This window comes from Ochotona princeps, chromosome X (genome assembly GCF_030435755.1).
Source record: "Ochotona princeps isolate mOchPri1 chromosome X, mOchPri1.hap1, whole genome shotgun sequence".
Taxonomy (NCBI): domain Eukaryota; kingdom Metazoa; phylum Chordata; class Mammalia; order Lagomorpha; family Ochotonidae; genus Ochotona; species Ochotona princeps.
Genome location: NC_080865.1, coordinates 43,009,734 through 43,032,024, shown reverse-complemented (window position 1 = coordinate 43,032,024; position 22,291 = coordinate 43,009,734). Strand labels below are relative to the sequence as shown.

The 22,291-nt window shown below is 40.0% G+C and overlaps 1 protein-coding gene across 1 annotated transcript; it reads right to left on the bottom strand.

Annotated features, from left to right (window-relative positions):
- Window positions 1–345: 345 nt before the first annotated feature.
- On the bottom strand, window positions 346–7,810 carry CDX4 (caudal type homeobox 4). Its single transcript, XM_004592759.2, has 3 exons — window positions 7,309–7,810; window positions 1,512–1,657; window positions 346–552 (listed from the first exon to the last, which is right to left on the bottom strand). The coding sequence occupies exons 1-3, from the start codon at window positions 7,808–7,810 to the stop codon at window positions 346–348; spliced, it is 855 nt and encodes a 284-aa protein (XP_004592816.2).
- Between the last annotated feature and the right edge of the window lie 14,481 nt (window positions 7,811–22,291).

Below are 22,291 nucleotides of genomic sequence, written 5' to 3'. Positions count from 1 at the left end.
ACAAACACAAGTGTGCCGCCTAGCAGAATTATCTTTTACAGTCTGTTCGGGAGAAAGTTTCTGAAATCATGAACAGAATTGCAAGGGCCTGTGATCACAGCTTTTCACCGCATAGCTCACCACTAAGCTTCCTGAGTTGACATATAACACAGAATGTAATAGGAGCTTTCTTTGGGATAGTTTGTTAGAGTTGCCTGAATTATCTTCAACTCATTGCATGTTCACTTGTTCCAAATACTTCCTTACAATGAGTTACAACTCTGCCTTAACTTCCATGCTGATACCTTGGAGACCAAAAATGCACCTCTAAAGGAAGGGTGCTTTCCATTTCCCTTTGGCCTCCTTTCATTCAGAGATTATGACCTGCTGTATTTCAATTGGCTGAAATCCATGGACAGCTGACGGGGTGCTGAAAAAAGTGTTAGGTAGTTCTCCAGGGCTGATGGAGCCAGAGTCACTTTGCATGGAGCCTCCACTGTTCTCAAACTGGGAGATTTTCTTTTTGATTATCTTTCTCTCCTTGGCTCTACGATTCTGAAACCAGATTTTCACCTGAAATACAAAATCTCGCAATTACGGAATGCAGTTAATGTGCTGATTGCTGTTATTTTATTGGTGCCTAATATTTACAAAGCCCTTTCATGTACATCACTTCATTTGACCTTGTGAAGTAGGCCTAAGAGGTTAGAAACACTTCCAATGCTGAAGATACAAAATTACATGAAATAGTACTGTTGTCTCTTACTGCAGTGCTCTTTATATTACAGGTAGGAATCATGATAGAGTGACCAATGCTGAGAAGTGCTGTAAAGAGAGAGCAATTTAAACAACAAAGGTAATTTGTTAGATTCCAATGTTTCTTCACACATAGTTGGAAGCAAGCTACTTAGGATAAGGCCATACAATGATGAACTTTTAAGTTCTAGAATTATGCGATTCTAGAATTGCTCTTGTACTAAAGTAAAAATATGTCATGTAGGTATGTAAAGTCTGAACAAATAGAAACTGTTAATCCTTAACGGTTATAATCTTAATTGAGTGCCTATAATAAACTAAATTTGAAGCAAGTATAATAGGTTTATTTAAACTACCGACAATTTAAATTTCCTACTTTGAATAATAGAAAAAAAAAACCCAGAACTTCAGATAGCAACGTTGGTTTTCAGCTACTGTTTTAGATGAACTAATATGAACCTGTTGATTGCCATGGTTGCCAAAACTCACTTTACACATTGATTATGACTACATGGACAAACAGATCAAGGTTTTGCCTTGACCAATTCTTTTCGAGTTGTAATTCCTCTCCATTTTGTTTTCCTTATCTCATATTTTCATACCCACATGGTACCCACCACACTGATTGTTAACAAACCCACGAAGCAAAAATAGACTAAGTTAAAATGTCCAGTAGGATGAACATGGGCCTTAGGAGAACTTGGCAGATGTCGTCTCATAAACCTCAGCCTATTGAAATGATTATATGGAACATGTTAGACATACTTCTAGAGTACCTGTCTCTCAGAAAGGCCCAGATTAACTGCCAGCTCTGATTTTCTCCGGATGGTGATGTATCTATTGCAATGAAATTCCTTTTCCAGCTCCAATCTTTGATGATCTGTGTAAACCACGCGATATTTTTCTTTTGTCCTGGTTTTCCCTGTTAGGAGATAAAACATCTCGTTTATCCTTAGTATGCTTTTTCGGAAGCTACTTTGGTTGGAGGAATTATAGCCACTGCTCTTACCCTTATCTATTACTTCAAAATACAAAGTTTATTTTTGCACGACATATGTCTAAAATCCATTTCCCAATTAAATGTTCTCATCAGTTCTGTATTATATGTATTTATCTATAGAAGAAACTAACATTCTTCCTAATTAGCATTTCTCTTAAGATGACCAATCAAATCACACACTATCATTAACCCACTATGAAACTAAAACATTTAGAATGCTTAAAGCATTAACCCAAGATTTTTGTTTCTTTCCTACTCAATATGGGAATGACATTTGACAATAGCAGCAACATCGTTTATGCATGAATTTCTTATTTTATGTGGTCCTTGTATACTGTTTCCTATTAAATCTCTTATCTACCCTATGGAATAATGTATAATATGTGCTGACACACTTTACAGATAAGAAATCTGAGACTCAGTTTATGTAAGTGACAGTGCTAGTGAGCTGACAAGTGGGACCCAAACCCATACCTTTAAGTGTGGCAAATGTTACGCCAAGTTTATACATGATAGAAAATATAAGAATGTCTCAAGTGTGGCAAGCTATTCTAGAATATTGACATTAAAGTTATATATACTCCCTAGGGAGAGTATAATTTAGATATTAATTTAAAAACATTTCTTGTCCCTGAGTATAACCCTTATGACATTTATGGGGGGGGGCTGGTTTTGTGTGTGTGTGTGTGAGTTTTTAATTTCTAAGTAGACAGTGAATGGGGAAGCAATGGATGTTGACTTAAGCAGAATAAATTAACTATTCCATGTCCTCTGAATGGATATCCAAATATTTGCTTTGTGAAACAACATTTAACTAATTTCCAACGCCATCCTTCAAAGAGTTTGATTCCTCCTTTCAAATTTTCCAAAGGTGATTAGGAAGTTTCCCTTTGCTTTTCAATTTCTCAGACTCCCTCCAGGATTTTCTCCTTTCCTCTATGGCTTTTAGAAACTCCTTCTGATCTTCCCTGGTTTTTTGATGTGAGGTTTTGGGGGGTGGTCGAGTTTTAGGACAAAGACTCCTTTAAAGTGGTTCCCTAAACTCTATTGAGGTGTTAAGATGCAGCACAAGCCTAACAAAGGAGCTACATAGCATCAGATCTCATCCTGAACCCTCTTTACATTCAGGAACACTAGCCAATTGGTTTGGAATTTACAAGCCCTAAACAAATGTCAGACATTCTTTCATCTCCAGGAAAGAAGGAAAGGAAAAAGAAAGGAAGGAAGGAAGGAAGGAAGGAAAAAGACATGAGTATAGAAACAAAATCTGGATGAGAAACATGTTTTAGAATTGAAATAAAAAGGTTGAATTACTCATGAACTAGATCAAATTTATCCCTTTAAGAATGGAAGATAATTAGCCTCGGCTGGTTAATCAATTTTAAGAACTCAAAAATTTGAGTTGATTTTCTGCATCCAAGCAGAAAATGTAGGAAACCAGGGAGTTTCCTTTTAGTATATTGCAAAGACATAATGTGTATTTGGGGACAAAACAAAAGCTAAAGGATTAATTTATTTTCAGAACCTCAAGTCTTGAGTTCAAAATACATTTTGGAGGTGGTTCCTGAAACACTTCTTACTTCCTTTTAAGTGGTTGAGTGTTTAAATTCTAATTCAGAAGCAGAGAGGTGAAAATTTAACTTGTGTGTGTTAAGCTTTGTGCTCTTTCATAATCAGTAAATACAACCAGACTGCAAGAACCCTGGAAAGGTTGCAGTTCTTCCCCTCCCCCATTGGTCATAAATTCACCTATTGTAGTTTCTTGTGAGGATAATAAAGTCAAGACCAGGCCTCTTTATTTGCCATGAAAATCCTCACCCTTTCCGGCAATATAACCACTGAAGAAAGGAGCGATGAGGAAGAGCCTGGCTGCATATCAAAGACATGTGAAGTGTTCAAAAAGGTCTGCTGCCCTGTCTGACAGATAAGACCTAAAACCCAAGAAGCTGTAACTCAGGGGAGAATACTGACTGCACAGTTTACAAAGAAAGCTAAATACAAATTTCTTATTTTGCCTCTTCTGCCTTCTTCCCCTGTCTCCTCATCATCCAGTCCCCCGTCTAACCACTGCCCTTTCCCTTTAAATGATGAAACTAGACTGAAGGGAGTATTGGCATTTTCTTGTTTAGCACAATGTTCATATCCCCATTTCCAAGCACCAACCAAATACTAAGAGTACTTGTTTTTACTGTTTCAATTATTCTCTTGTAGAGATTATTCCACTTCAGAGGGTGAGGGATTCCCTTCTCAGCTGCTGTGGTGAGTTACTGCCGGAAAGTAACCAAGTATAAGATGTATTAAAGAGCTGTTTCCATTCCTCTGTCCCAGGGTTTTCATGGCCTCATCCCCAAAGATTCATGGAAACAGCCATAATTCAAGAAAAAAGGGACTCTTCCTCACCATCTGAAAAGACATCCCCACAGGCTTTGCAAGACAGTATTACATGTGATGACCTTTCCTAGGTGAAATGAAAATGGTGCTTATTTGAGAGACTAGATGAGACAGCGGTGTTAGGCAGAAAAGCACTCCCTAAACCTAGGGTTCATGAAGATGTTAGCAGTAAGGGGAAAGATGATAAAACAAATTTTGTTCTGTAGAGAGTATCAGGCGACCCTATACAAAGACTTCATCTTGTGATACTACTTGACTGCTTTTAGCTAATAATTGCACTCACATGTGTTTTAAGTAGCTGTCCAACTAAATGAGCAAAACTAAGAAATGGCATGCCTCAAGTATTATTAATCAACTCATTTTAGAAAGTGTCTTTTAAGCATAGTTTCCACTAACCTAATCAGAGTCAAAGTTACTTCCTTCTCTCCCCTTTATTATCATCGCTTAACACGAAAGTCTCTCTGTAGTCCTGCTTAGATTCCGACCTTAGAAACACTCATCTAGGGCCAAAACTCTTGATAAAAAGAGGAAGAAAAATAATTCCCTGCTGTGACACATAACAACACCTTAAAAGTGAACATGCTTAATTTTCCACAGAAACCTTTCTGTCAAACTTTTTTGTGTAATCTTTAAAATATGATTAATATTGGGACATACGAATTATAGAGCTGAGTGGAAATTTAACAAATCTTACTGTTTGAATCAGATTATTTATGGAGCAGTAATTTACTCTCTATGTCAGTACCGTTGCTTTCGTTAGACAAGTAAATGCTATAATAGTCATTATGAAAGGCTTTTTGATTTTCTGTAATACAAATCTTTTTCTTTAACTTGAGTCTATTTAAAACACTTTTTAGCAATATAAAGAACCTTCAATTGATTACCTTAATCAGGAAGGAACAACTTCAATTTTGTATTACATCTATTATCCTCAAGCCTTAAACCACATTTTGTCCCACGGTGCTATAAGCAGAAGCAGAATATTTAGGAGCATCTGACACTCATTAATTTAACAAATATTTGTTTCACACCACTATGTGCTGGGCATATAAATGGGTGCATTTTTGTTTGTAGTGGCCCAATGAGGTGACTGGCTTAAATTTTTTGTGAGATTTATAACCTGACATCCACAAAAGGCCTCCAATAATTTCCCCAAATTATATTAAACATTACTTAGGTGTGTGTGATTGTGTTGATATGCTTTTGTACATTTTTCTTGGAGGAAAGCCCATATTTTCAATAGTATTCTCAAATTGGTAAAGTAGATGTGTGTATAAGTGCTGATTCACTTTTGCACATTTTCGTAGGAGGAAAGCCCATATTTTTATAATACTCTCAAATTGCTAAATATGCATCTACATCTATAATAATAAATCGAACTGATAATTTTGCTTATGAAATACTAAAGCAAAATGGAATTTAAATTTAATAAAGCCTTATTGATAGGATAGGTTGCCAAGAGTCAATAAAGTTCCTGTATTATTCAGTTTTAAATTTCTGATAGTATTTGGAGAGGAATTCTTCTGAAGGTGATATTGTAAAGTCAAGTTTGCAAGACTGATGAAGTTATCACAAATTAAGGCAGTCTGTTCTGCTCAAATGGCTCCAGTTCATAAAAATGCAAGTGGGAGACTTTCAACCAGAGAAATATGTCATAATTTACTTTGTAAAAAGAACATTTATGAAGTAAGATAATTTATCGTGTCCTTGTTTCATTGATCTCCATTCCAAGCTATATGCCAATGATCTTCTAAAGTGTTTGTAAACATAATCCTGGATGGGGAGGGCTGCTTTTCTGGCTTTTTGGTGTCTTTTGCTGATAGAGTTTAGTGAATGGATGTTAATTACAACCCTGAGGTTAGAAGTAATAACAGCTCTGGAACTGCTCCATGCTAATTTCATTTTCTATCCTACTTAGTGGGATGACTCACCTAAATACTTTTTAATGCAGATTTACCCCCAAGTTGTTTGAAGATCTTTATTTAAGCTCATCTTTTAACTTGGGATTGCCACCCTAATAATGTTCTAGCTACCGGGAACTTTCTCTTCTTAGCTAAAATTCTAATGGTAAAACTGATCCCTTCCCATTTTCAAGTTCTTTACTTTTTTGGAAGGGAGAGAAAATGCGTAATTGTGAACAGGAGTATAATCATTGTGGACAAATGCTATTAAAATGCCGATTCCTCCTCAGGGGGATGAAAGAGGTAGAGTCGTTTTTTTTGTTTTTTTGTTTTTTTTTTTTTTTTTTTTTTACTAAATCTCTCTAATGACAGGGAGCGAGAGTTGGAATAATAAGAACGTGATAAAAGAACAACTGTAGCTGAAAACAAACATCCTCCCCTCCCCATCGAAGATTAAAGCAGAACTCCCACTTCCCCGCCCCCAGTTTCCAGGGTCGCCCGCTGGCTTGCTGGTAGGTTTTACGCTGGGATTCTGTTGTGTTGGCGCGGTACTGCAGACCTGCATTCAGCCCTAGCGCTTCGGGGGCCTGCAGCCTGATGAGGAGGGCTTTAGCCACGCACAGGTGTGAAGGCTGAGTCACGCGTATTGCATGTCAGCTTAGCTCAGCGCCTTAGTTTTTTAGCCTGCCTTGATGCTTCCATTGGGGGAGGAACGTTTAAAGAAGGCAATGGGTTTCAAGTCAACTCGCCTCTGCCAACTTCGGCGAAGGAAGCAGAAGCTTTCTTAAGAGGCCAAGGTGAGGAAGGATACTTTGCCATCGGAACTTTCATGGTTAAACTGGAGGGGTTGTTGCCAGTCAAGCACCGTGAATCTAAGTTGAACGTCAATGTTTTGGGGGGATCCTGTCTCTCGGATGGGAAAGGATCTGGAAAAGGAACGGCCAAGCCACAGTGTCTGGACATTGGGACACCAAGCTTGTCCCGTCTGTTCGTTGACCAGCTTTTTGCAGTGCGACTGGGAGATTGGATCCTAATCCTTGGGACTCTACATGTCCATCCTCTATGCTCTCATTACCTCGATTGATCAGGAAATAGTGAAAAACATCCCTAGGTTAGATTTAGCCCAGAGTGCCACACATAGCGGGTTTTGAGCTCAAAGGGGGCTCCTAAGTTAAGCTTTCGCTGGAAAGGCTTGAGGAGTAATAGGGCAGGTTGATCAAGAAAGTAAAAGAGAAGGGAAGATCTGGAAAAGTGTCTGGATGTTGGAATCCATGTACTCACCAGTGACCTGCACGGTCTTGCGCATCCATGCATAAGGGCTGTGGCGGCTCCTGTTGGGGGAACTTGTGTCCGAAGTGCCCGCGTCAATGGGAACAAGTGATCCACTGGCCGGGGCTGGCAGATTGCCGCCGCTGCCTCCAACACCGGTGGGGCCCAGGTTGTTGTAGTCGGGCGAGCCGAAAACTCCGGGGCTAGAGGTCATGTCGCTCAGGGCCACCGTGCCCATTGTACTAGACGGCCCAGAGTATGCGCTCCAGTCTTCCCGGGGGGGACTGTAGGGTGAGCTCCAGCCCCCCAGAGATTGCCCATGAGGATCCAGACTGGGCATGTGAGGATATCCCATGTAATGAGGGTAAGCTGGAGCCGCACCGAAATTGGAGGCTGGCAGCGGACTCCCACCGCTGCCAGAGCTGCTCACCCCAACGGTGCTGCCCCCTCCGGGATTCCTGATAGTTCCCGGGTACATGCCCGCTTCTTTCTCCAAAAGACAGTTTCCGTACATGGTGCCTTGGCTAGAAGGAAGCACCTCCCTAAGCCATCCTGAGATCCCTATGATGCCCCAACCCGACTTTTAGAAGAGAAACTGATCAGGACCGGGTTGTGCCCAAAGCTCCTCCGCGCTCCTCAGACTATTCCATCCTGCATTTCCTGCCCTGAAGGTTTCCAGGTGACTTGTAGCCCAGTATAGACAGGCCACCAATGGTTGGGCTGACGTCAAGGGGCTTCAGGTTTTTACATAGCATTTGCATTCAAATGAAGGGTCATTTCACTTTCACAGGAACTCATTCACTCCATGCCTCTCGCTCCAAGCTCCTGGGCTGTTCTGTCTCATCTTTCTTGATTCTGTACTTCTGGTCCCAGTGGGGTTTTGTACTCACTGCCTCCAAAATGAAACAGAGACGTATAGAAGCACGGTAAAGTGCTGCTTTCTGGGATTCACTGGCTCCTGCCTTTACACTTATCTTCCTGCTGCCCAGCCTGCACTTTTGGTCTGCCCACTACCCACATTTCCTGGTAGAGCTTTTCGACTTGGCACTGGCAGATGATGCTACTGAAAGGGAATCTTTTCTTCTTCTCCCTACCCTACCCCTCGATAGGATACCTTTGTTCTTAAAGAGATTAATTTTACAGTTACTTATGCTATCTATTGAGTACCTAGTTTGGAACCACTACAAGTAATTGGGGATACAGCAGTGCATAAGAAACAAAAACTCCTGCTCTGCCTTCTTATGGTTACAATCCAGATAATGACAGGGTGAATTTATAGGTTGCTTTGCAATATGCACAACATAAAGAAAGACTGAGAGGATAAATTATGAAAATGGGAAGGAGAGAACAATGTGGATTGTCGTCGCTTTTCATTTAATCTCACTTCATCAACCTTAAGAATCTATTCCTACCAATTATAGCTTCTGATCCAAAATTGGTAACTCCAAGGGACAGGAACCCTTGTATACTGAAATCCACAGAAGCTATAATAGACTTGAGGATTTTTCCTTTGTAAAGTTCCAATCATGTTGAAAAAGACATGGGCTTGCCAGTGGATGCCAAAACATACAAGATCTTGATGCAAGAAGCCAGATCATCTGTATTTCCCCTCTTCCATTTTTTTTTCTCTCAAGATTCACCACAGTTTTAAATGCAAACCATTCTCTACTAAAAGAAGATGATTCTCCACAAAACCCAAGCCAAAGTTGCAATCCCATTTTGTTAATCTCTCTGACCTCTGAGTTTTACTGTTTTTTTTTTTTCTTAAAAAATGCAGATCCGAATAACATCTACATTACAAGACAAATTTACTGAGGTAGGGCATGCAAGTTGCTTAAATGAGTGCTTGACACACAGCATTAAGTCACTGCATTTTAGAAACTGTTCTGTGTATGAAGACATCAGCAGCAGATAGACAAAGTCTGTGACATTATTAAGTTTATATTCTAGAGAGGAGATACATTAATAAGTAATTCAATTTTATAGAATATGATAATTATAATGCTTTAAGTAAAAAGAAATCAGGGAAAATGTTTAGGAAATGCTGTGGGAGTGTAAAATATGAGAGTTGATGAAGCAAGTTGTGAAGAGAGAGAGAGGATCCAGAAAGAGGAAAGGATAAGAGATTGTCCTCTATCAGAGAATTGACAAGGAAGGCAGTGTGGTTAAAGAGGACATGAGGTCCAAAAGCTTTGAGGGGAATAACTATTACAATAGTTCTTGGTTTCACTCTAACTGAGGTAGGTCTACATTATAGGATTTTGAGCAGAAGAGGGACTTCTCATCCAGTTCCTTGCTTATGGCTTGGGAAAGCCGCAGAGGGCGGCCCAAGTCCTTGGGGCCCTGGACCCCTGTGGGATATTTGGAAGAAAGTCCTGGTTCCTGGCTTCAGATAGGTGCAGCTCTGGCTGTTACAGCCATTGGAGAGTGAATCAGAGGATGGAAGATCTCTCTCTCTCTGATTCTTCTCAGAAAAATCTGCTTTTCCAATAGAAATAAATACATCTTTTGAAAAAGAATAAATTCTAACCAGAAAAAAAAAATCAAATTAGCTGATGAAGAAGGCTGCTGCAATAATCCAGGTGAATGGCATGGGGCAGTGGGACGGAGAGAAGTGGTTGAAATCTGGATATTTCTTGAAGTCTGTTTCAGAGAAAAGTATTTGGTCAGCAAAGACTAGTTTGAAGCCTAATACTGAGGAGAAGGGTCTAACGCACAGTAAACTAACATACTATAGCCACATTTTATTTATGATATCATTTTATTTTCATGACAACCCCATGAGTTATGTATTACTATTCACATTTGAAGATGAAGAGACAGGTGCTCAGGAAGTTGGCAGTACTATTTAAATGCACACAGCTGATTGTGGTAAAGTTAGATTCTAGTTCTAGGCCATCCTGATGGCAAAGTGCACATTCTTGAATTGGAAACAGGCTAAATACACATGTCAGGATTCCAACCTGGTTTTTGGCATATGATTTCTTTCTGTGATCAGATTCCCAGGCCTGGAACTTGAGGCTATTCACAACATAGATCTAATTACCTATCCTTGCATTATTCCCTTTCACTTACTCTGTCTGGAAGTAAGCTAGATTCCTTGATATTTAAGAGAATATGTTAGGATGGAAGCATGTGGAAGACTTTTAGAAGTTAACCCGATACTATCATTTTATAGATGAAGAAGGTGAAGGCTTAAGAGAGGACAGTAATCTTTAAGGAAGCGAATAAACTGGTTTTTTGATTACCGTATTAGCACTCTTTCCACCTCAAAATGTATCTTCAGATACGTCTAATGCTTGGGGTGTTTCTCCCCAAATTTTTAAATGATAGACAGAAGATGTTGAAATTTTCCCTCTTCCCAAGACTCAACTCAAATGCTCCCTCCTCTCTAACGCTCTGTGTGGTGATACTTCTTTCCTCTTTTCTCAATGCCATTGTTGACTCTTTTCCACAGCTGAATAACTAACACTATTTTTGTTTGCCCTAGAATTATTTAAGATCTTATCTGAATCTTTCTGGGTTTGAGCATCTTGAGTCCAGTGAATTTTTTTTTTAAAGATTTATTCATTTTATTACAGCCAGATATATACAGAGGAGAGACAGAAAGGAAGATCTTCCGTCCGATGATTCACTCCCCAAGTGAGCCGCAACGGGCCGATGCGCGCCGATCCTAAGCCGGGAACCTGGAACGTCTTCCGGGTCTCCCACGCGGGTGCAGGGTCCCAAAGCTTTGGGCCATCCTCAACTGCTTTCCCAGGCCACAAGCAGGGAGCTGGATGGGAAGTGGAGCTGCCGGGATTAGAACCGGCGCCCATATGGGATCCCGGGGCTTTCAAGGCGAGGACTTTAGCCGCTAGGCCACGCCGCCGGGCCCGAGTCCAGTGTATTTAAATACTCGAGGACATGGTAGGATCTTGAGAAACATTTGTGTGATGACTCGATAAATGACATTGGAACTATATATTGGAAATTGCTATTTGACCCAGCTCTGAGGGTACTTCGAAGAGAAGTAAGTGAGAATTCTTGTTGGTTTATATTTTCATCTATGTGTTTTTGTCCAGATGCATTCATCTATGTGCAGATGGAACAGACAAGGAAGTTCAGTTTGGTTTATCTGATTGGAACATTTTATTTTTTGATTGAAGTATTATCTGGAAAGGCAAGGGAGTGATCATTTCGTCTTTCTAAGATGTAAAGAGGTTGGGATCAAATGGGATTTCTCAAGATTCTGGGCTGAGCTTCAGTGATTAGGTTATTTATAAGGCTTGAGGGAGAAAATAGATATGAAATTGCATTGTAAATAACACAGCTCACCTGTGGTGGAGCATGAAAATCTAAGAAAACTTTTTTTTTAAATGTGTGTAGTGCTTGAGTGGATGTTATATTACTTGGATAGTTTCTAATCTCAGTCTGTACTCTTAGTCCTGCCAGAGTATCCCAAGGCTACTCTTCATCCAACTATGGTTCCTAACTCTCCTTCTCTTTCCTGTGCCACAATTGGACCTGGTTTGGACTTCTGCAGGGACACAGGAATAGGAAAAGGGATCTCTTTGTAATGTGGAGGTTGGCTCCAAGTGATCTGTCACTGGGACTCTTCTATTCCTGGAGAGAGACGAAAAACATGTAGCCTCAAGTTCCTTTTACTGACATGATGACTGCAGTTGAGATTAGAGAAGGGACTTAACAGAGCATAAATTACTAGGTGACCTTGTGAAACTAACATTTAAGTCCTAGCATACTTGACTGTGGGTCTTTACAAGCCACTCTACCTCTCCCAGCTTTAGCCCCCATCATGAAAACATGGTTAGACAATAGAAACTTTTCTATAGGGATGTCGAGAGGATTGAGTGTTGAATTGTGTGTGCAGCAATTGGCAATAGTTATTATCATTTTCAGGGTGATGGGCCTCCACAGCGCACAGGTTTATTATGTTTCTTTTAACTACATTTATGCATGGAAGATGCATAGTGATTGAAGACCCAGGACAGTTTAGCTATCCCTGCTATTTGAGTTTTGTTCTAAACACAGCTTTTCTAACTCAGTCCAAATCCTTGCCCCGAGCTTCTTCGGATCATACCAATGCTGATGCTTGGGCGTATGGTTGGAAAGTATCCTAATTTCCTTTTTGTATGTGTGTAGCACTGTGATTGGGGTTTCCAATTTTCAGGGAACACCCTGACGAATGGACACCATTAGGTTGTGGGCCTGCCTTAATGTATCAGGAACAAAACATATTTTGGAGAGAGATCAGTGTTCTTTTATGTGAATGTGAATATGCATTGAAATAGTAAAGCATTAGGGCTCTGTATCCACCCTGCCTCCAGAAAGAGTTATTCAGTTTTGAGTTAGGAGGAAAAGAATTAGGAAGCTCCAGGGCTGTGAGATAATTGCCGAAATTACATAGTGAAAAAAAAAAAACAAAAACTGGCTTCTTTGCCATCCAAGAGTGACTCAATTCTAGGAGGCAGAAGGTGTGTGTGAAGGAGCGGGTGGGGTCATTGCCTGATATTATAGTCCTAGAACTTACTAGGGATATGTGAGGGAGGGGTTTTGGAGAAGAGAGGAAGGAAGAAAGCAGAAAGGTCAACCAGTAGTGAAGAAACACTGCCAACCCAAAACTCTAGTTATGATAGGGGAATCTTAGACTACGAATCTGAGAGAATGAAGGAGGCTGGTTCTCTAAAAGAAAAAATGTAAGTGCAGTTCCTGGTGGTCTGTTTGGGAAAAAAGAGACAGAAGTCCAGTTCACAGAGTAGGTATTTTAAGAACAGAAGCTGCTAGGGGTCTTTGCTGGTACAATCTCCCCTCAGACTCACTACCATCAAAGGGAGTAGATAATGCCAGCATTATTTTATTCTGTGGGGACGCAGGTGAGAATAAAGAGTCAGTAAGATTTAGTTACTGGCCCAAGATCAAGCATTCAATGAGAAACAGCTAGTGAATCATTTTCTAGTCTAACTACAGTATTCATTCAGAGCCTGGGAGCTAGGAGTTAGAAAAAAGTAGACTAGATGTTATGCCCATCTTTGCAAACACATGATAAAATTGAAAAATGGTGAAGCTAGATGGAAAAGATGTAAATTAATTCTAAAGAAGGACCTGGCTACCATGAAGCCAGAAAGCACTGGGGTGGGTGAAAATTTTGATAAAAGAAATATGGAACCTCCCCCAAAATCTTTCTTACTATCAACATGCTGCATTATAATAGTACATTTGCTACAATCTGGGGACCAACAATCACACATCATTATTATCCAAAATTTTTATTTACCTTCACTTTGGCTGTTGTACAATCTGTGGATTTTGACAAATGTATACCCATTTCCACCACTGTGCTATCAATAAAGCAATTTCATTGCCTTAAAATCCTGTTTTGGGAATGGTAATGTGACCCAGCAGATTAAGCTGTTACACGAGCGCCCCATATCAGAGTGCCAGTTTGTGTCCCAGCTGCTCTGCTTCCAATCCAACTCCCTTATTGTTCCTGAGAAAGTAAGGGAGGTTGGCCCAAGTTTTTGGACTCCAGCTAGCCATGTAAGAGATGCGAATGGAGTTCCTGGCTCCTGTCTTTGGTGTGGCCCAGTACTGGACGTTAAGATCATTTCGGGAGTGAACCAGTAGATGGACAATATCTTTCTCTTTCTCTCTCCACCGTCTTTCCTCTCTTCTCTCTCTAGCCCTTTTTCTTGCTTTCCCTTTGTCTTTCTTTCCTTAGCTGCCCCCTCTCTTGCTGTCTTGCTCTCTCTCCCTATCCCTCTACCTTTCAAACACACAAAATAATATATATATATTTTAAAATAGATCTTTTTTAAATATTTATTTATTTTTAATTACAAAGTCAGATATACAGAGAGGAGGAGAGATGGAGAGGAAGATCTTCTGTCCGATGATTTCACTCCCCAAGTGAGTGCAACGGCTGGTACTGCGCCGATCCGAAGCCGGGAACCTGGAACCTCTTCTGGGTCTCCCACGTGGGTGCAGGGTCCCAAAGCTTTGGGCCGTCCTCAACTGCTTTCCCAGGCCACAAGCAGGGAGCTGGATGGGAAGTGGAGCTGCCAGGATTAGAACCGACGCCCATATGGGATCCCGGGGTGTTCAAGGTGAGGACTTTAGCCGCTAGGCCACGCTGTCGGGCCCACAAAATAATATTTTAAAAACTTTGGTCTTCTGCCTATTCATCCCTCCTTTCCCCTAGTCCCCAGAAATCAATGATCTTTTTTTATTATCTCCATAGATTTGCCTTTTCTAAAATGTCATATAGTTGGAATTATATGCTATATATCCACTCAAAATAGTTTTACTAAGTAACATGTTTTAAGTTTATCCCATGTCTTTTTTGACTTGATCATTTATTTTAGTACCAAATAATGTAATAATTAATAGTTCATTTGTGTGGTTGATTCATACATTCACCTGCTAAAGAACATCTTGTTTACTTCCAAGTTTTGGCAATTGTGGATACAGCTGATACAATCATTCATTGCTGAATGGGATCACAAATCCTTGGTGTGGACCATTGTGGTGTGCAATGTGTGGTAGTCCCCTCCATCACAGCATATGAACAGGCAAAGGATATCAGAATCTCACAATGTGGAGTTGAGATTCTGGTTACCCCAGATACTTGTGAGGAACTAAGGGCTATGCGATTGAGGGGCTGGCATGCCATTGTTTTGGGTTGTAACAGCCCAGGGCAGAACAGTTTTGTTTTTTTTTTTCACTTTTGCTTTTGAAGACTGTATCTTCATTTCTTTTTTTTTTTTTTAATTTATTTTTATTGAAAGGCGGATACACAGAGAGGAAGAGAGACAGAGAAGAAGATCTTCCATCTAATGGTTCACTCCCCAAGTGACAGCAATGGCTGGTGCTGCGCCTATCTGCAGTCAGAAGACAGGAGCTTCTTCCAGGTCTCCCACATGGGTGCAGGGTCCCAAGGCCTTGGGCAGTCCTCAACTGTTTTCTCAGGCCACAAACAGGAAGTTGGATGGGAAGTGGTGCCGCTGGGATTAGAACCGGCGCCCATATGGGATCCTGGCAAGTGCAAGGCGAGGACCTTAACCACTACACCATCACGCCGGGCCCTGTATCCTCGTTTCTTACATTAAATCTACCAATCAAGTTTGAAGAACTGGTATTTTGGTAATTCAGTTTTCTTATCCACGAACTAACTCTCTATTCCTTTTTGATTTTGTTCAGTGTTTTGTAGTGTGTTTTATTAGATTTACACTTAAATATTTCTCTTCTTCGGTGCTATTTTAAGCAAATATGTATTTTAATTTCAAAAATGCCCCCTCTTACGACTGGAAGCTGATCTTTTTATTTTAAATACCCTGCAATTTTGCTCTGCTTATCAGTTCCAGGATGAGTTTGGACAATTCTTTTGAGTTTTAAGCATACATAGCCATGCCATATGTGAACATATGGTTTCATTTCTTCCTTCCACATTTACCTACCTTTGATTTACTTATCTAGACTTATTGTATTTGCTATAACTTTTCATATGATGTTGAAAAGAAATGGTGAGTGGAGCCTTCTTCCTGATCTTAGCAAGAAAGCTTTAACTTTCTCACTACTAAGAATGATGTTATTTACGGGCTTTTGTGGATGTTCTTTACTTAATATTTATTTATTTATTTATTGTCTTTCGAGAGGGAAAGAATGAAAGAGAGTGAGAGAGACAGCTTATGCACTCCCTAATGCCTGCAAGCAGTTATAATAGGACCAAGATGAAGCCAGAAACCCAGGCCTCAATCTAAGTCTCCCACATAGGTAGAAAAATGAGCTCCCACTTAATGGGCCATCACCTGCTGTCTGCCAGGATATATATCAGCAGGAAGCTGGGATCTGAGGTGGAGCTGGTACTCAAGCGCAGGCGCTACATCATGGGATGTTGGCATCTGAAACACTGTCAACTACTGAGCCAAATGCCTACCTTGAAATTCTTTGAACCTTTCAAGTGAATCAAAACTACAGGCAATCAATTCTGAAATTTTTGGTCTGAGAAAGTCTATTTTCTCTTTACTAAAAGCAAAAAAGGATACTTCTTAAGGTATAGAATTCTAAATCCTTATTTTTTCCCTCAAAACTTAACATATTTCATCTTATTTTCTTCTTGTTTGGCATAATTTCTAAGACGTTAAGAAGTTGCAAAGCAAAAAAAGAAGTTAAATGCAATTCTAATCTTTGTTCCTTTGTAAGAAAGTTTTTTCTTAAGTGTCTGACTTCCTTCATGAATTTTTCTTTATCTTTGATTTTCTGCAATTTGAATATAATAAGCCTAGAAGGAAGTTCTTTTCGAAAATAAGTTTTTCATTTATCCAGTTTGATATTCTCAACTTTATGGATGTGGTTAAGGATCTAATATTAATTTTTGGAAATTCTGAATCACTTCAATTATTTATTATCTTTATTCTCCTAATATTCCTTTTTTAAAGGGTTTATTTATTTGAAAGGCAGAGATAGAGAAAGAGAGAGAGAGAGAGATCTTTCATCTGCTAGTTCACTTCTCAAATGACTGCGACAGCTAAAGCTATCATGCCGAAGCCAGAAACCAGGATCTTCTTCTAGGTCTTCCATATGGATGCAGGACCCCAAACACTTTGCCATCTTTTGCTGCTTTTCCAGGCAATTGGCAGGGAGCTGGATTAGAAGTGGAGCAACCAGGTCTCCAACCAGGGCTCATATGGAATGCCAGTCAACCATTGCTGGTGGTGACTTAACCCCTGTGTCACACATCTGCTTTAACATTATGTGATTTTATAAGCAGGTCTTAAATCCGTGATGATGCTGTGCCACTGAACCATGGACTTAACCTATGGGAAGAGTTTTTGCTGCCCAAGGTAAAACAGGATGTTAGAATTGGATGGAAATGGGTATTACTCTTCCCTGTGAAGAAGGCCACAGTGAATGTTGATATGGACTCTAGAATAGGATTGTGCTGTTATCCCTAGGGTAACTTGTTCCATTGATCAATAAATTTTTTTCTCCTTACTGATTACTGCTCTGATAAAACCCCAGTGGAAGGCTCTGGTGAAATGTTTTCTCCTGAGTTTTTTTTTCTTTTTTATTAGAAGAAAAAAATGTTTTCTCTTGAGCTTATTTAAGAAGAAAAGAATTCTCTAGCATATTTCCCAATGGTTTATTTTGTTCTCCCTTGCTGAAAACAAAATGAGAGCTTTCCCCTGTATTTTTTGCAATGATCTGGTTGAACTCTAGGAGATAAAAATCATCAAAGAATAGAGGACACCACCACAAGCATTCCATGGCTGATTTCCCTTGGAATTTTTAACTGTTGGGTTTCTCCATAGTGAAGCTTCAATCTGTCAGTTACAACTGAGGTCAGGTTTTCCTACTCTGGCACTGGTTCCTGCAGAAGTTTCTGCTTGTTGGTTTCTGGTCCTGAAAGTTATGACTTTCTATAATCACCTACATTTTGTCTTTTGCTATTTAGCCTCACTTCTCAGTGATGGATTTGACAGCAGTTTGGAACTTTGCAGTTTGTTCAACTTTTTACTTGTCATCACAGAGTGGGACTTCTAGGCTCCTTACATGTTAAGCAGAAAATTAGAAGTCCAGTTTTTATATTTTGATGATTGAAAAAGTCTAAAAATATTCCCTTGTAACATGTGATAGTTATGAAGTTCATGGTTTAGTATCCATAAATACAATTTTATCATGGGATTGCCAAGTTCATTGTTTAGTCACTGTCTATAGCTGCTTTCATGCTGTAGTGAAAGAGCTGAATAGCTGCAGCAGAGACTCTATGACTCACAAATTCTTAGTTATTTACTCTGTTCCCTCTTACAGAAAATATTTGCTGGCTTGTGCTATAATTCAATGGATCCTGGAACCACGACAATGCAGAGGAGTTGAAATGCACAAGGTCTTTTTAATCCTGACTAGGATGAGTCAGTAGGGCTGTGTGTGGGGAGGTGAGGATGGCAACAGGATGCTCTGTGAAAGACAACTAACGGAATGAATGCTGTCTAGACATAACCTCCTTTGCATCTTATCCCCTAAAACTGGCTCTTCAATGATCGCAATATTCATCCATAAGTAATAGGAATGAATCATCAATTATTAGTCTAGAACAGTTGGGAAGCCCCTTTAATGATGGTTGGTTGAAGAAATCAGCAATGAATTGGCCAAGTTGCACAATGCTGAGAGGTTTAGGTAGGTTTAGATGTAGGCCTTAATACTCTTCACAGACACTGAAAGAACTCTTTGTTTTGAGAGACTGTGTCATCTTCATTTCCTTCTGATTAGAGTCCTCGAATACAGAAGCTTTCATAAAGGGACAGTAAACACAGACTCTCATATGTTACACATGGGATATCTGGAGGCACTTGGATTCCTGGCCCCTTAAAACATCTCTCCTTCAAATGTCTCTTTCCCAGGATTCATTCATTGCCCAAACTTGATTTCACCTACCTGTGCCTCCTACTCTATTCAGAAATCCAGAGGGTTCAGGAAAGTTACAGCTTTTTGTGAATAGTATTATTAAGTTTAATAAAAATAGGTAATATTTGTAGATGCACTTGCTATGAACAAGGTACTCTTCTAAACTTTTCATGTATTGCATGTATACTTGCTAAGTTAATCTTTAGTGCAATTTTAGGATTTCTGTTCTAAGAGTCTCACAAGCACACAGTGGGGTGGTCACTTAACTCAGGATGCTGCAGTTAGTAAGTGAGTCCTGGAGACTGTTTGGGGTAGACATCAACACTTTGAGAAGTAACGAAACGGTTCTGAACTGAGCAGTCTGGGAACAAACTCTACTAGGGCGTTCTGCATACAAACAGTTGGCCAAAAGCCTTCAGAGGCAGGTGTTCTAAGATAATGAGGTTATGGAGTCCCTGTTTTCCACTCTCTGGCACATAATGATCTCCTGGCGGTCTCAGGGGCTAGTTACAGTGGGAATGAGGACGTGACCTTAGACTATTGACATTTCAGTAGAGAAATTTGATACCCTAGGAAAATTAAAAACTGCTGGGAAGAGCTTGACAAAGTTTCCCATCTACAGAGAAGTTTTTGTTACCCCTGCCCTCCAACCACGTATCTGCTTTTATAAATATGTACTTTGTGTCTCTCTGTCTTTTTCTGACTAGTTGCACATTGTCTCTTCACTCTGGGTCATGCTGCGCAGGTAGCAGCAAGTGGGAGATTCAAAATCAGGTATTGTAATTGTAGATTCTATGTGTTTAGACACTGCCAGAATTGGTAAACAACGTCAAGGTCAAAGCATGTTCTTGCTACTTCTCCCTCACCATTCTCACATTATTGCATCACATCTCTGAATAATGACTGGGATAGTCTCAATGAAGTGGTAAGTGCTTGCTGTTAATTCTTCCAAGGAGAATTTGAGTCAAAAGAGACACCTACTAAGAGTGATGTTTTAATAATGAAATTTCTAGCATAGTTAAGGGATTTTTTGACAGTCTTTCTTTCATATTACCTAAATTAAATATTATATGATTACTTTTTAAGTATCCAAAATCAGGTTTTTTTCTCCAACCTTTCAACTTAAAGCCTCGCTGAAGACTTTTAAAAAGGGGTCTTGGTTTTGGTCAGTATTGTGGTGTAGTGAATAAAGTTGCCACCTGTAACACACCACATGGACACCACATGGACACTGATTTGAAGTCTGGTTGTCCTATTTTTGATCCAGTTCCCTGCTAGTGGCCTGGGAAAGAAGCAGCAGACCGACCAAGTGTTAAGGCTCCTGTAATGTATATGGCAGTCCCTGAAGAAGCTCCTGGCTCCTGACTTTTGAGCCTGTTCTGGCTGTCCTAGCAATTTGGGAAGAGAACCAGTGGATAAAAAAAATTCTCTGTCTCTGTCTCTGTCTCTCTCTCTCTATATATATATATCTATATATATATATATAGATATATATAGATATCTATAACAGCACATTTTAAGTAAATAAATTAGTCTTTTTAAGGGGGTTCTTGGGTTTATGTAAATTAATTCAAACAACTAGTGGATTTATGTAAATTAATTCAAACAACTAGTGGATTTTTGCATTTTTGCAGTTCTTTTTTTGTACTGAGTAGGTGCTTAATGCTTGTTTGCTGATACTTGACTGAATTAACAGTTGATTTTATAAAAAATATTTTTTTAATTGGAAAGTCAGATATACAGAGAGGAAGATCTTCCGTCCTATGATTCACTGCCCAAGTAGCCATAAGAGCCAGAGCTGAGCCAATCTGAAGCCAGGATCCACGAGATTCTTCTGTGTTTCCCACGTGGGTGCAGGGTCCCAAGGCTTTGGGTGGTCCTCGACTGCTTTCCCAGGCCCTAAGCAGAGAGTTGGGTGGGAAGTGGGGCTGCTGGAACATGAACCAGTGCCCATGTGGGATCCCGGCACGTGCAAGGCAAGAACTTTAGCCACTAGGCTATTGCCCCAAGCCTGAGAGTTGATTTTTTTTCTTATTGTTTTGGAAGATACAATTGTGCCTGTCTCAAGGCTCTCTATCATATGCTCTTTCTAGAATGATCATCTCCATAGCAAGTTTGCAATTGGCAAGTTGATTGTGCCATGGATCAAAGGAGCTTTCAGTGTGTCTGAAATCATTGTGGCCATCCTTTTCCTTCAAACAAGCTTCTTTTCATGTTTTGAGTTTTCAGTATGTAGCACCCAGAGTTAATTCAAAGTCCTCTTCCTGGACTATTACAAAACTTCTGAAGTGATCTCTATGTTCTCTACTTTATTCACAATCCCAAACTTCTTTCTACAGAGTTTATGCCATTCTCCAGATTAAAACCATGCTCATTGCTAATCAAGTCAAGCTAATCTGGTATTCATAGTCTTTTCAACCTGTACTTGCTTCAATTTTTATTGTCATTTTACATTGACACCTTGGTGTTGCATTCTTTTAAGCTGGCAAGCATGGGTCTATAGCTTTCCTTGCTAAAAAAGTCTATTCCATAAGGCCTAATCCAGGGAAGTTTTCCGCAATGCCTTTGGTAGCTTTTCATGTAGAAGTGATTTATTCACTCTCAGAAATCCTGTAACACTTATATCACATACTGACTTCAATCAAGATTATTTTTGAACTTATAATATCTCCACTGCCTGATTTAGTATCCTGCACAAAGTGAGGGAACAGTGATTTGACTAATGACTAAATGGATGACAGTAACTTGAAACTATAGAATTAAAATTATCTTTAAATTTCAAAGCCTCAGTCTTCTGTCACATGTGGATGAATTTTCTAGACTTTGTTGATTACCCAATAAATATTCATTGACTGCCTTCTATGTTCCAGGTACTTTATCAATGGCTTAGATTCTGAAACAAAAGGAGGCATATCCCCTCTTCTCAAACAAGTGGTAAGTTTGTAAATGGTAGTAAGTAGAAAATAATAAAATAAGGTACAGATAATAGTAAATTGTGGAAAGTACTACATAGAAGCCAAATAACAGGGTATTGTTGAAATGTGTAATAATTTACAATAGAGTTGTTTGTGGAGGCTTCTTTGAGAATACAGAATCTAAAGCTTAAGGAGGATCTGGTTATAAAAAGATCTGGAAGAAGAGCATTCTGGGCAGAGGGAATAATTAATACAAAGATGTGGAGATATGGGGCAAGCTTGATCTGCTGGGCAATATTGGTATAGGATAAGAGAATAATACAAAAAGTTGGAGAGGTAGGTGATGAAGCATCTAACAATAAGTTTGGATTTTTAAAGTTTTAAATTAAGCAGCTTGGCCCCGGGCCGCCATGCGGCCCGGGTGCGAGGGTCCCTGCCACGATTCCAGCCTAACACAGCCAAGCTTTCCACCACCTGCCCAGGTACATGGGGTGCGAGGCTCTCGGGCAGCTTTCCGATTTGCCGGGGTCCTGGTCTGATGGCCTCCGTTTGGGGCGGGAAGGTTGTCCTGGGACCCTGAGAAGCGGATTGGGAACGCCTCTGAGCCGCCATGCCAGGGGCTGGAGTGGGGGAGGAGCTAGCAGGATCCAGGTGGGGGCCCAAGCAGCTTGGCCCCGGGC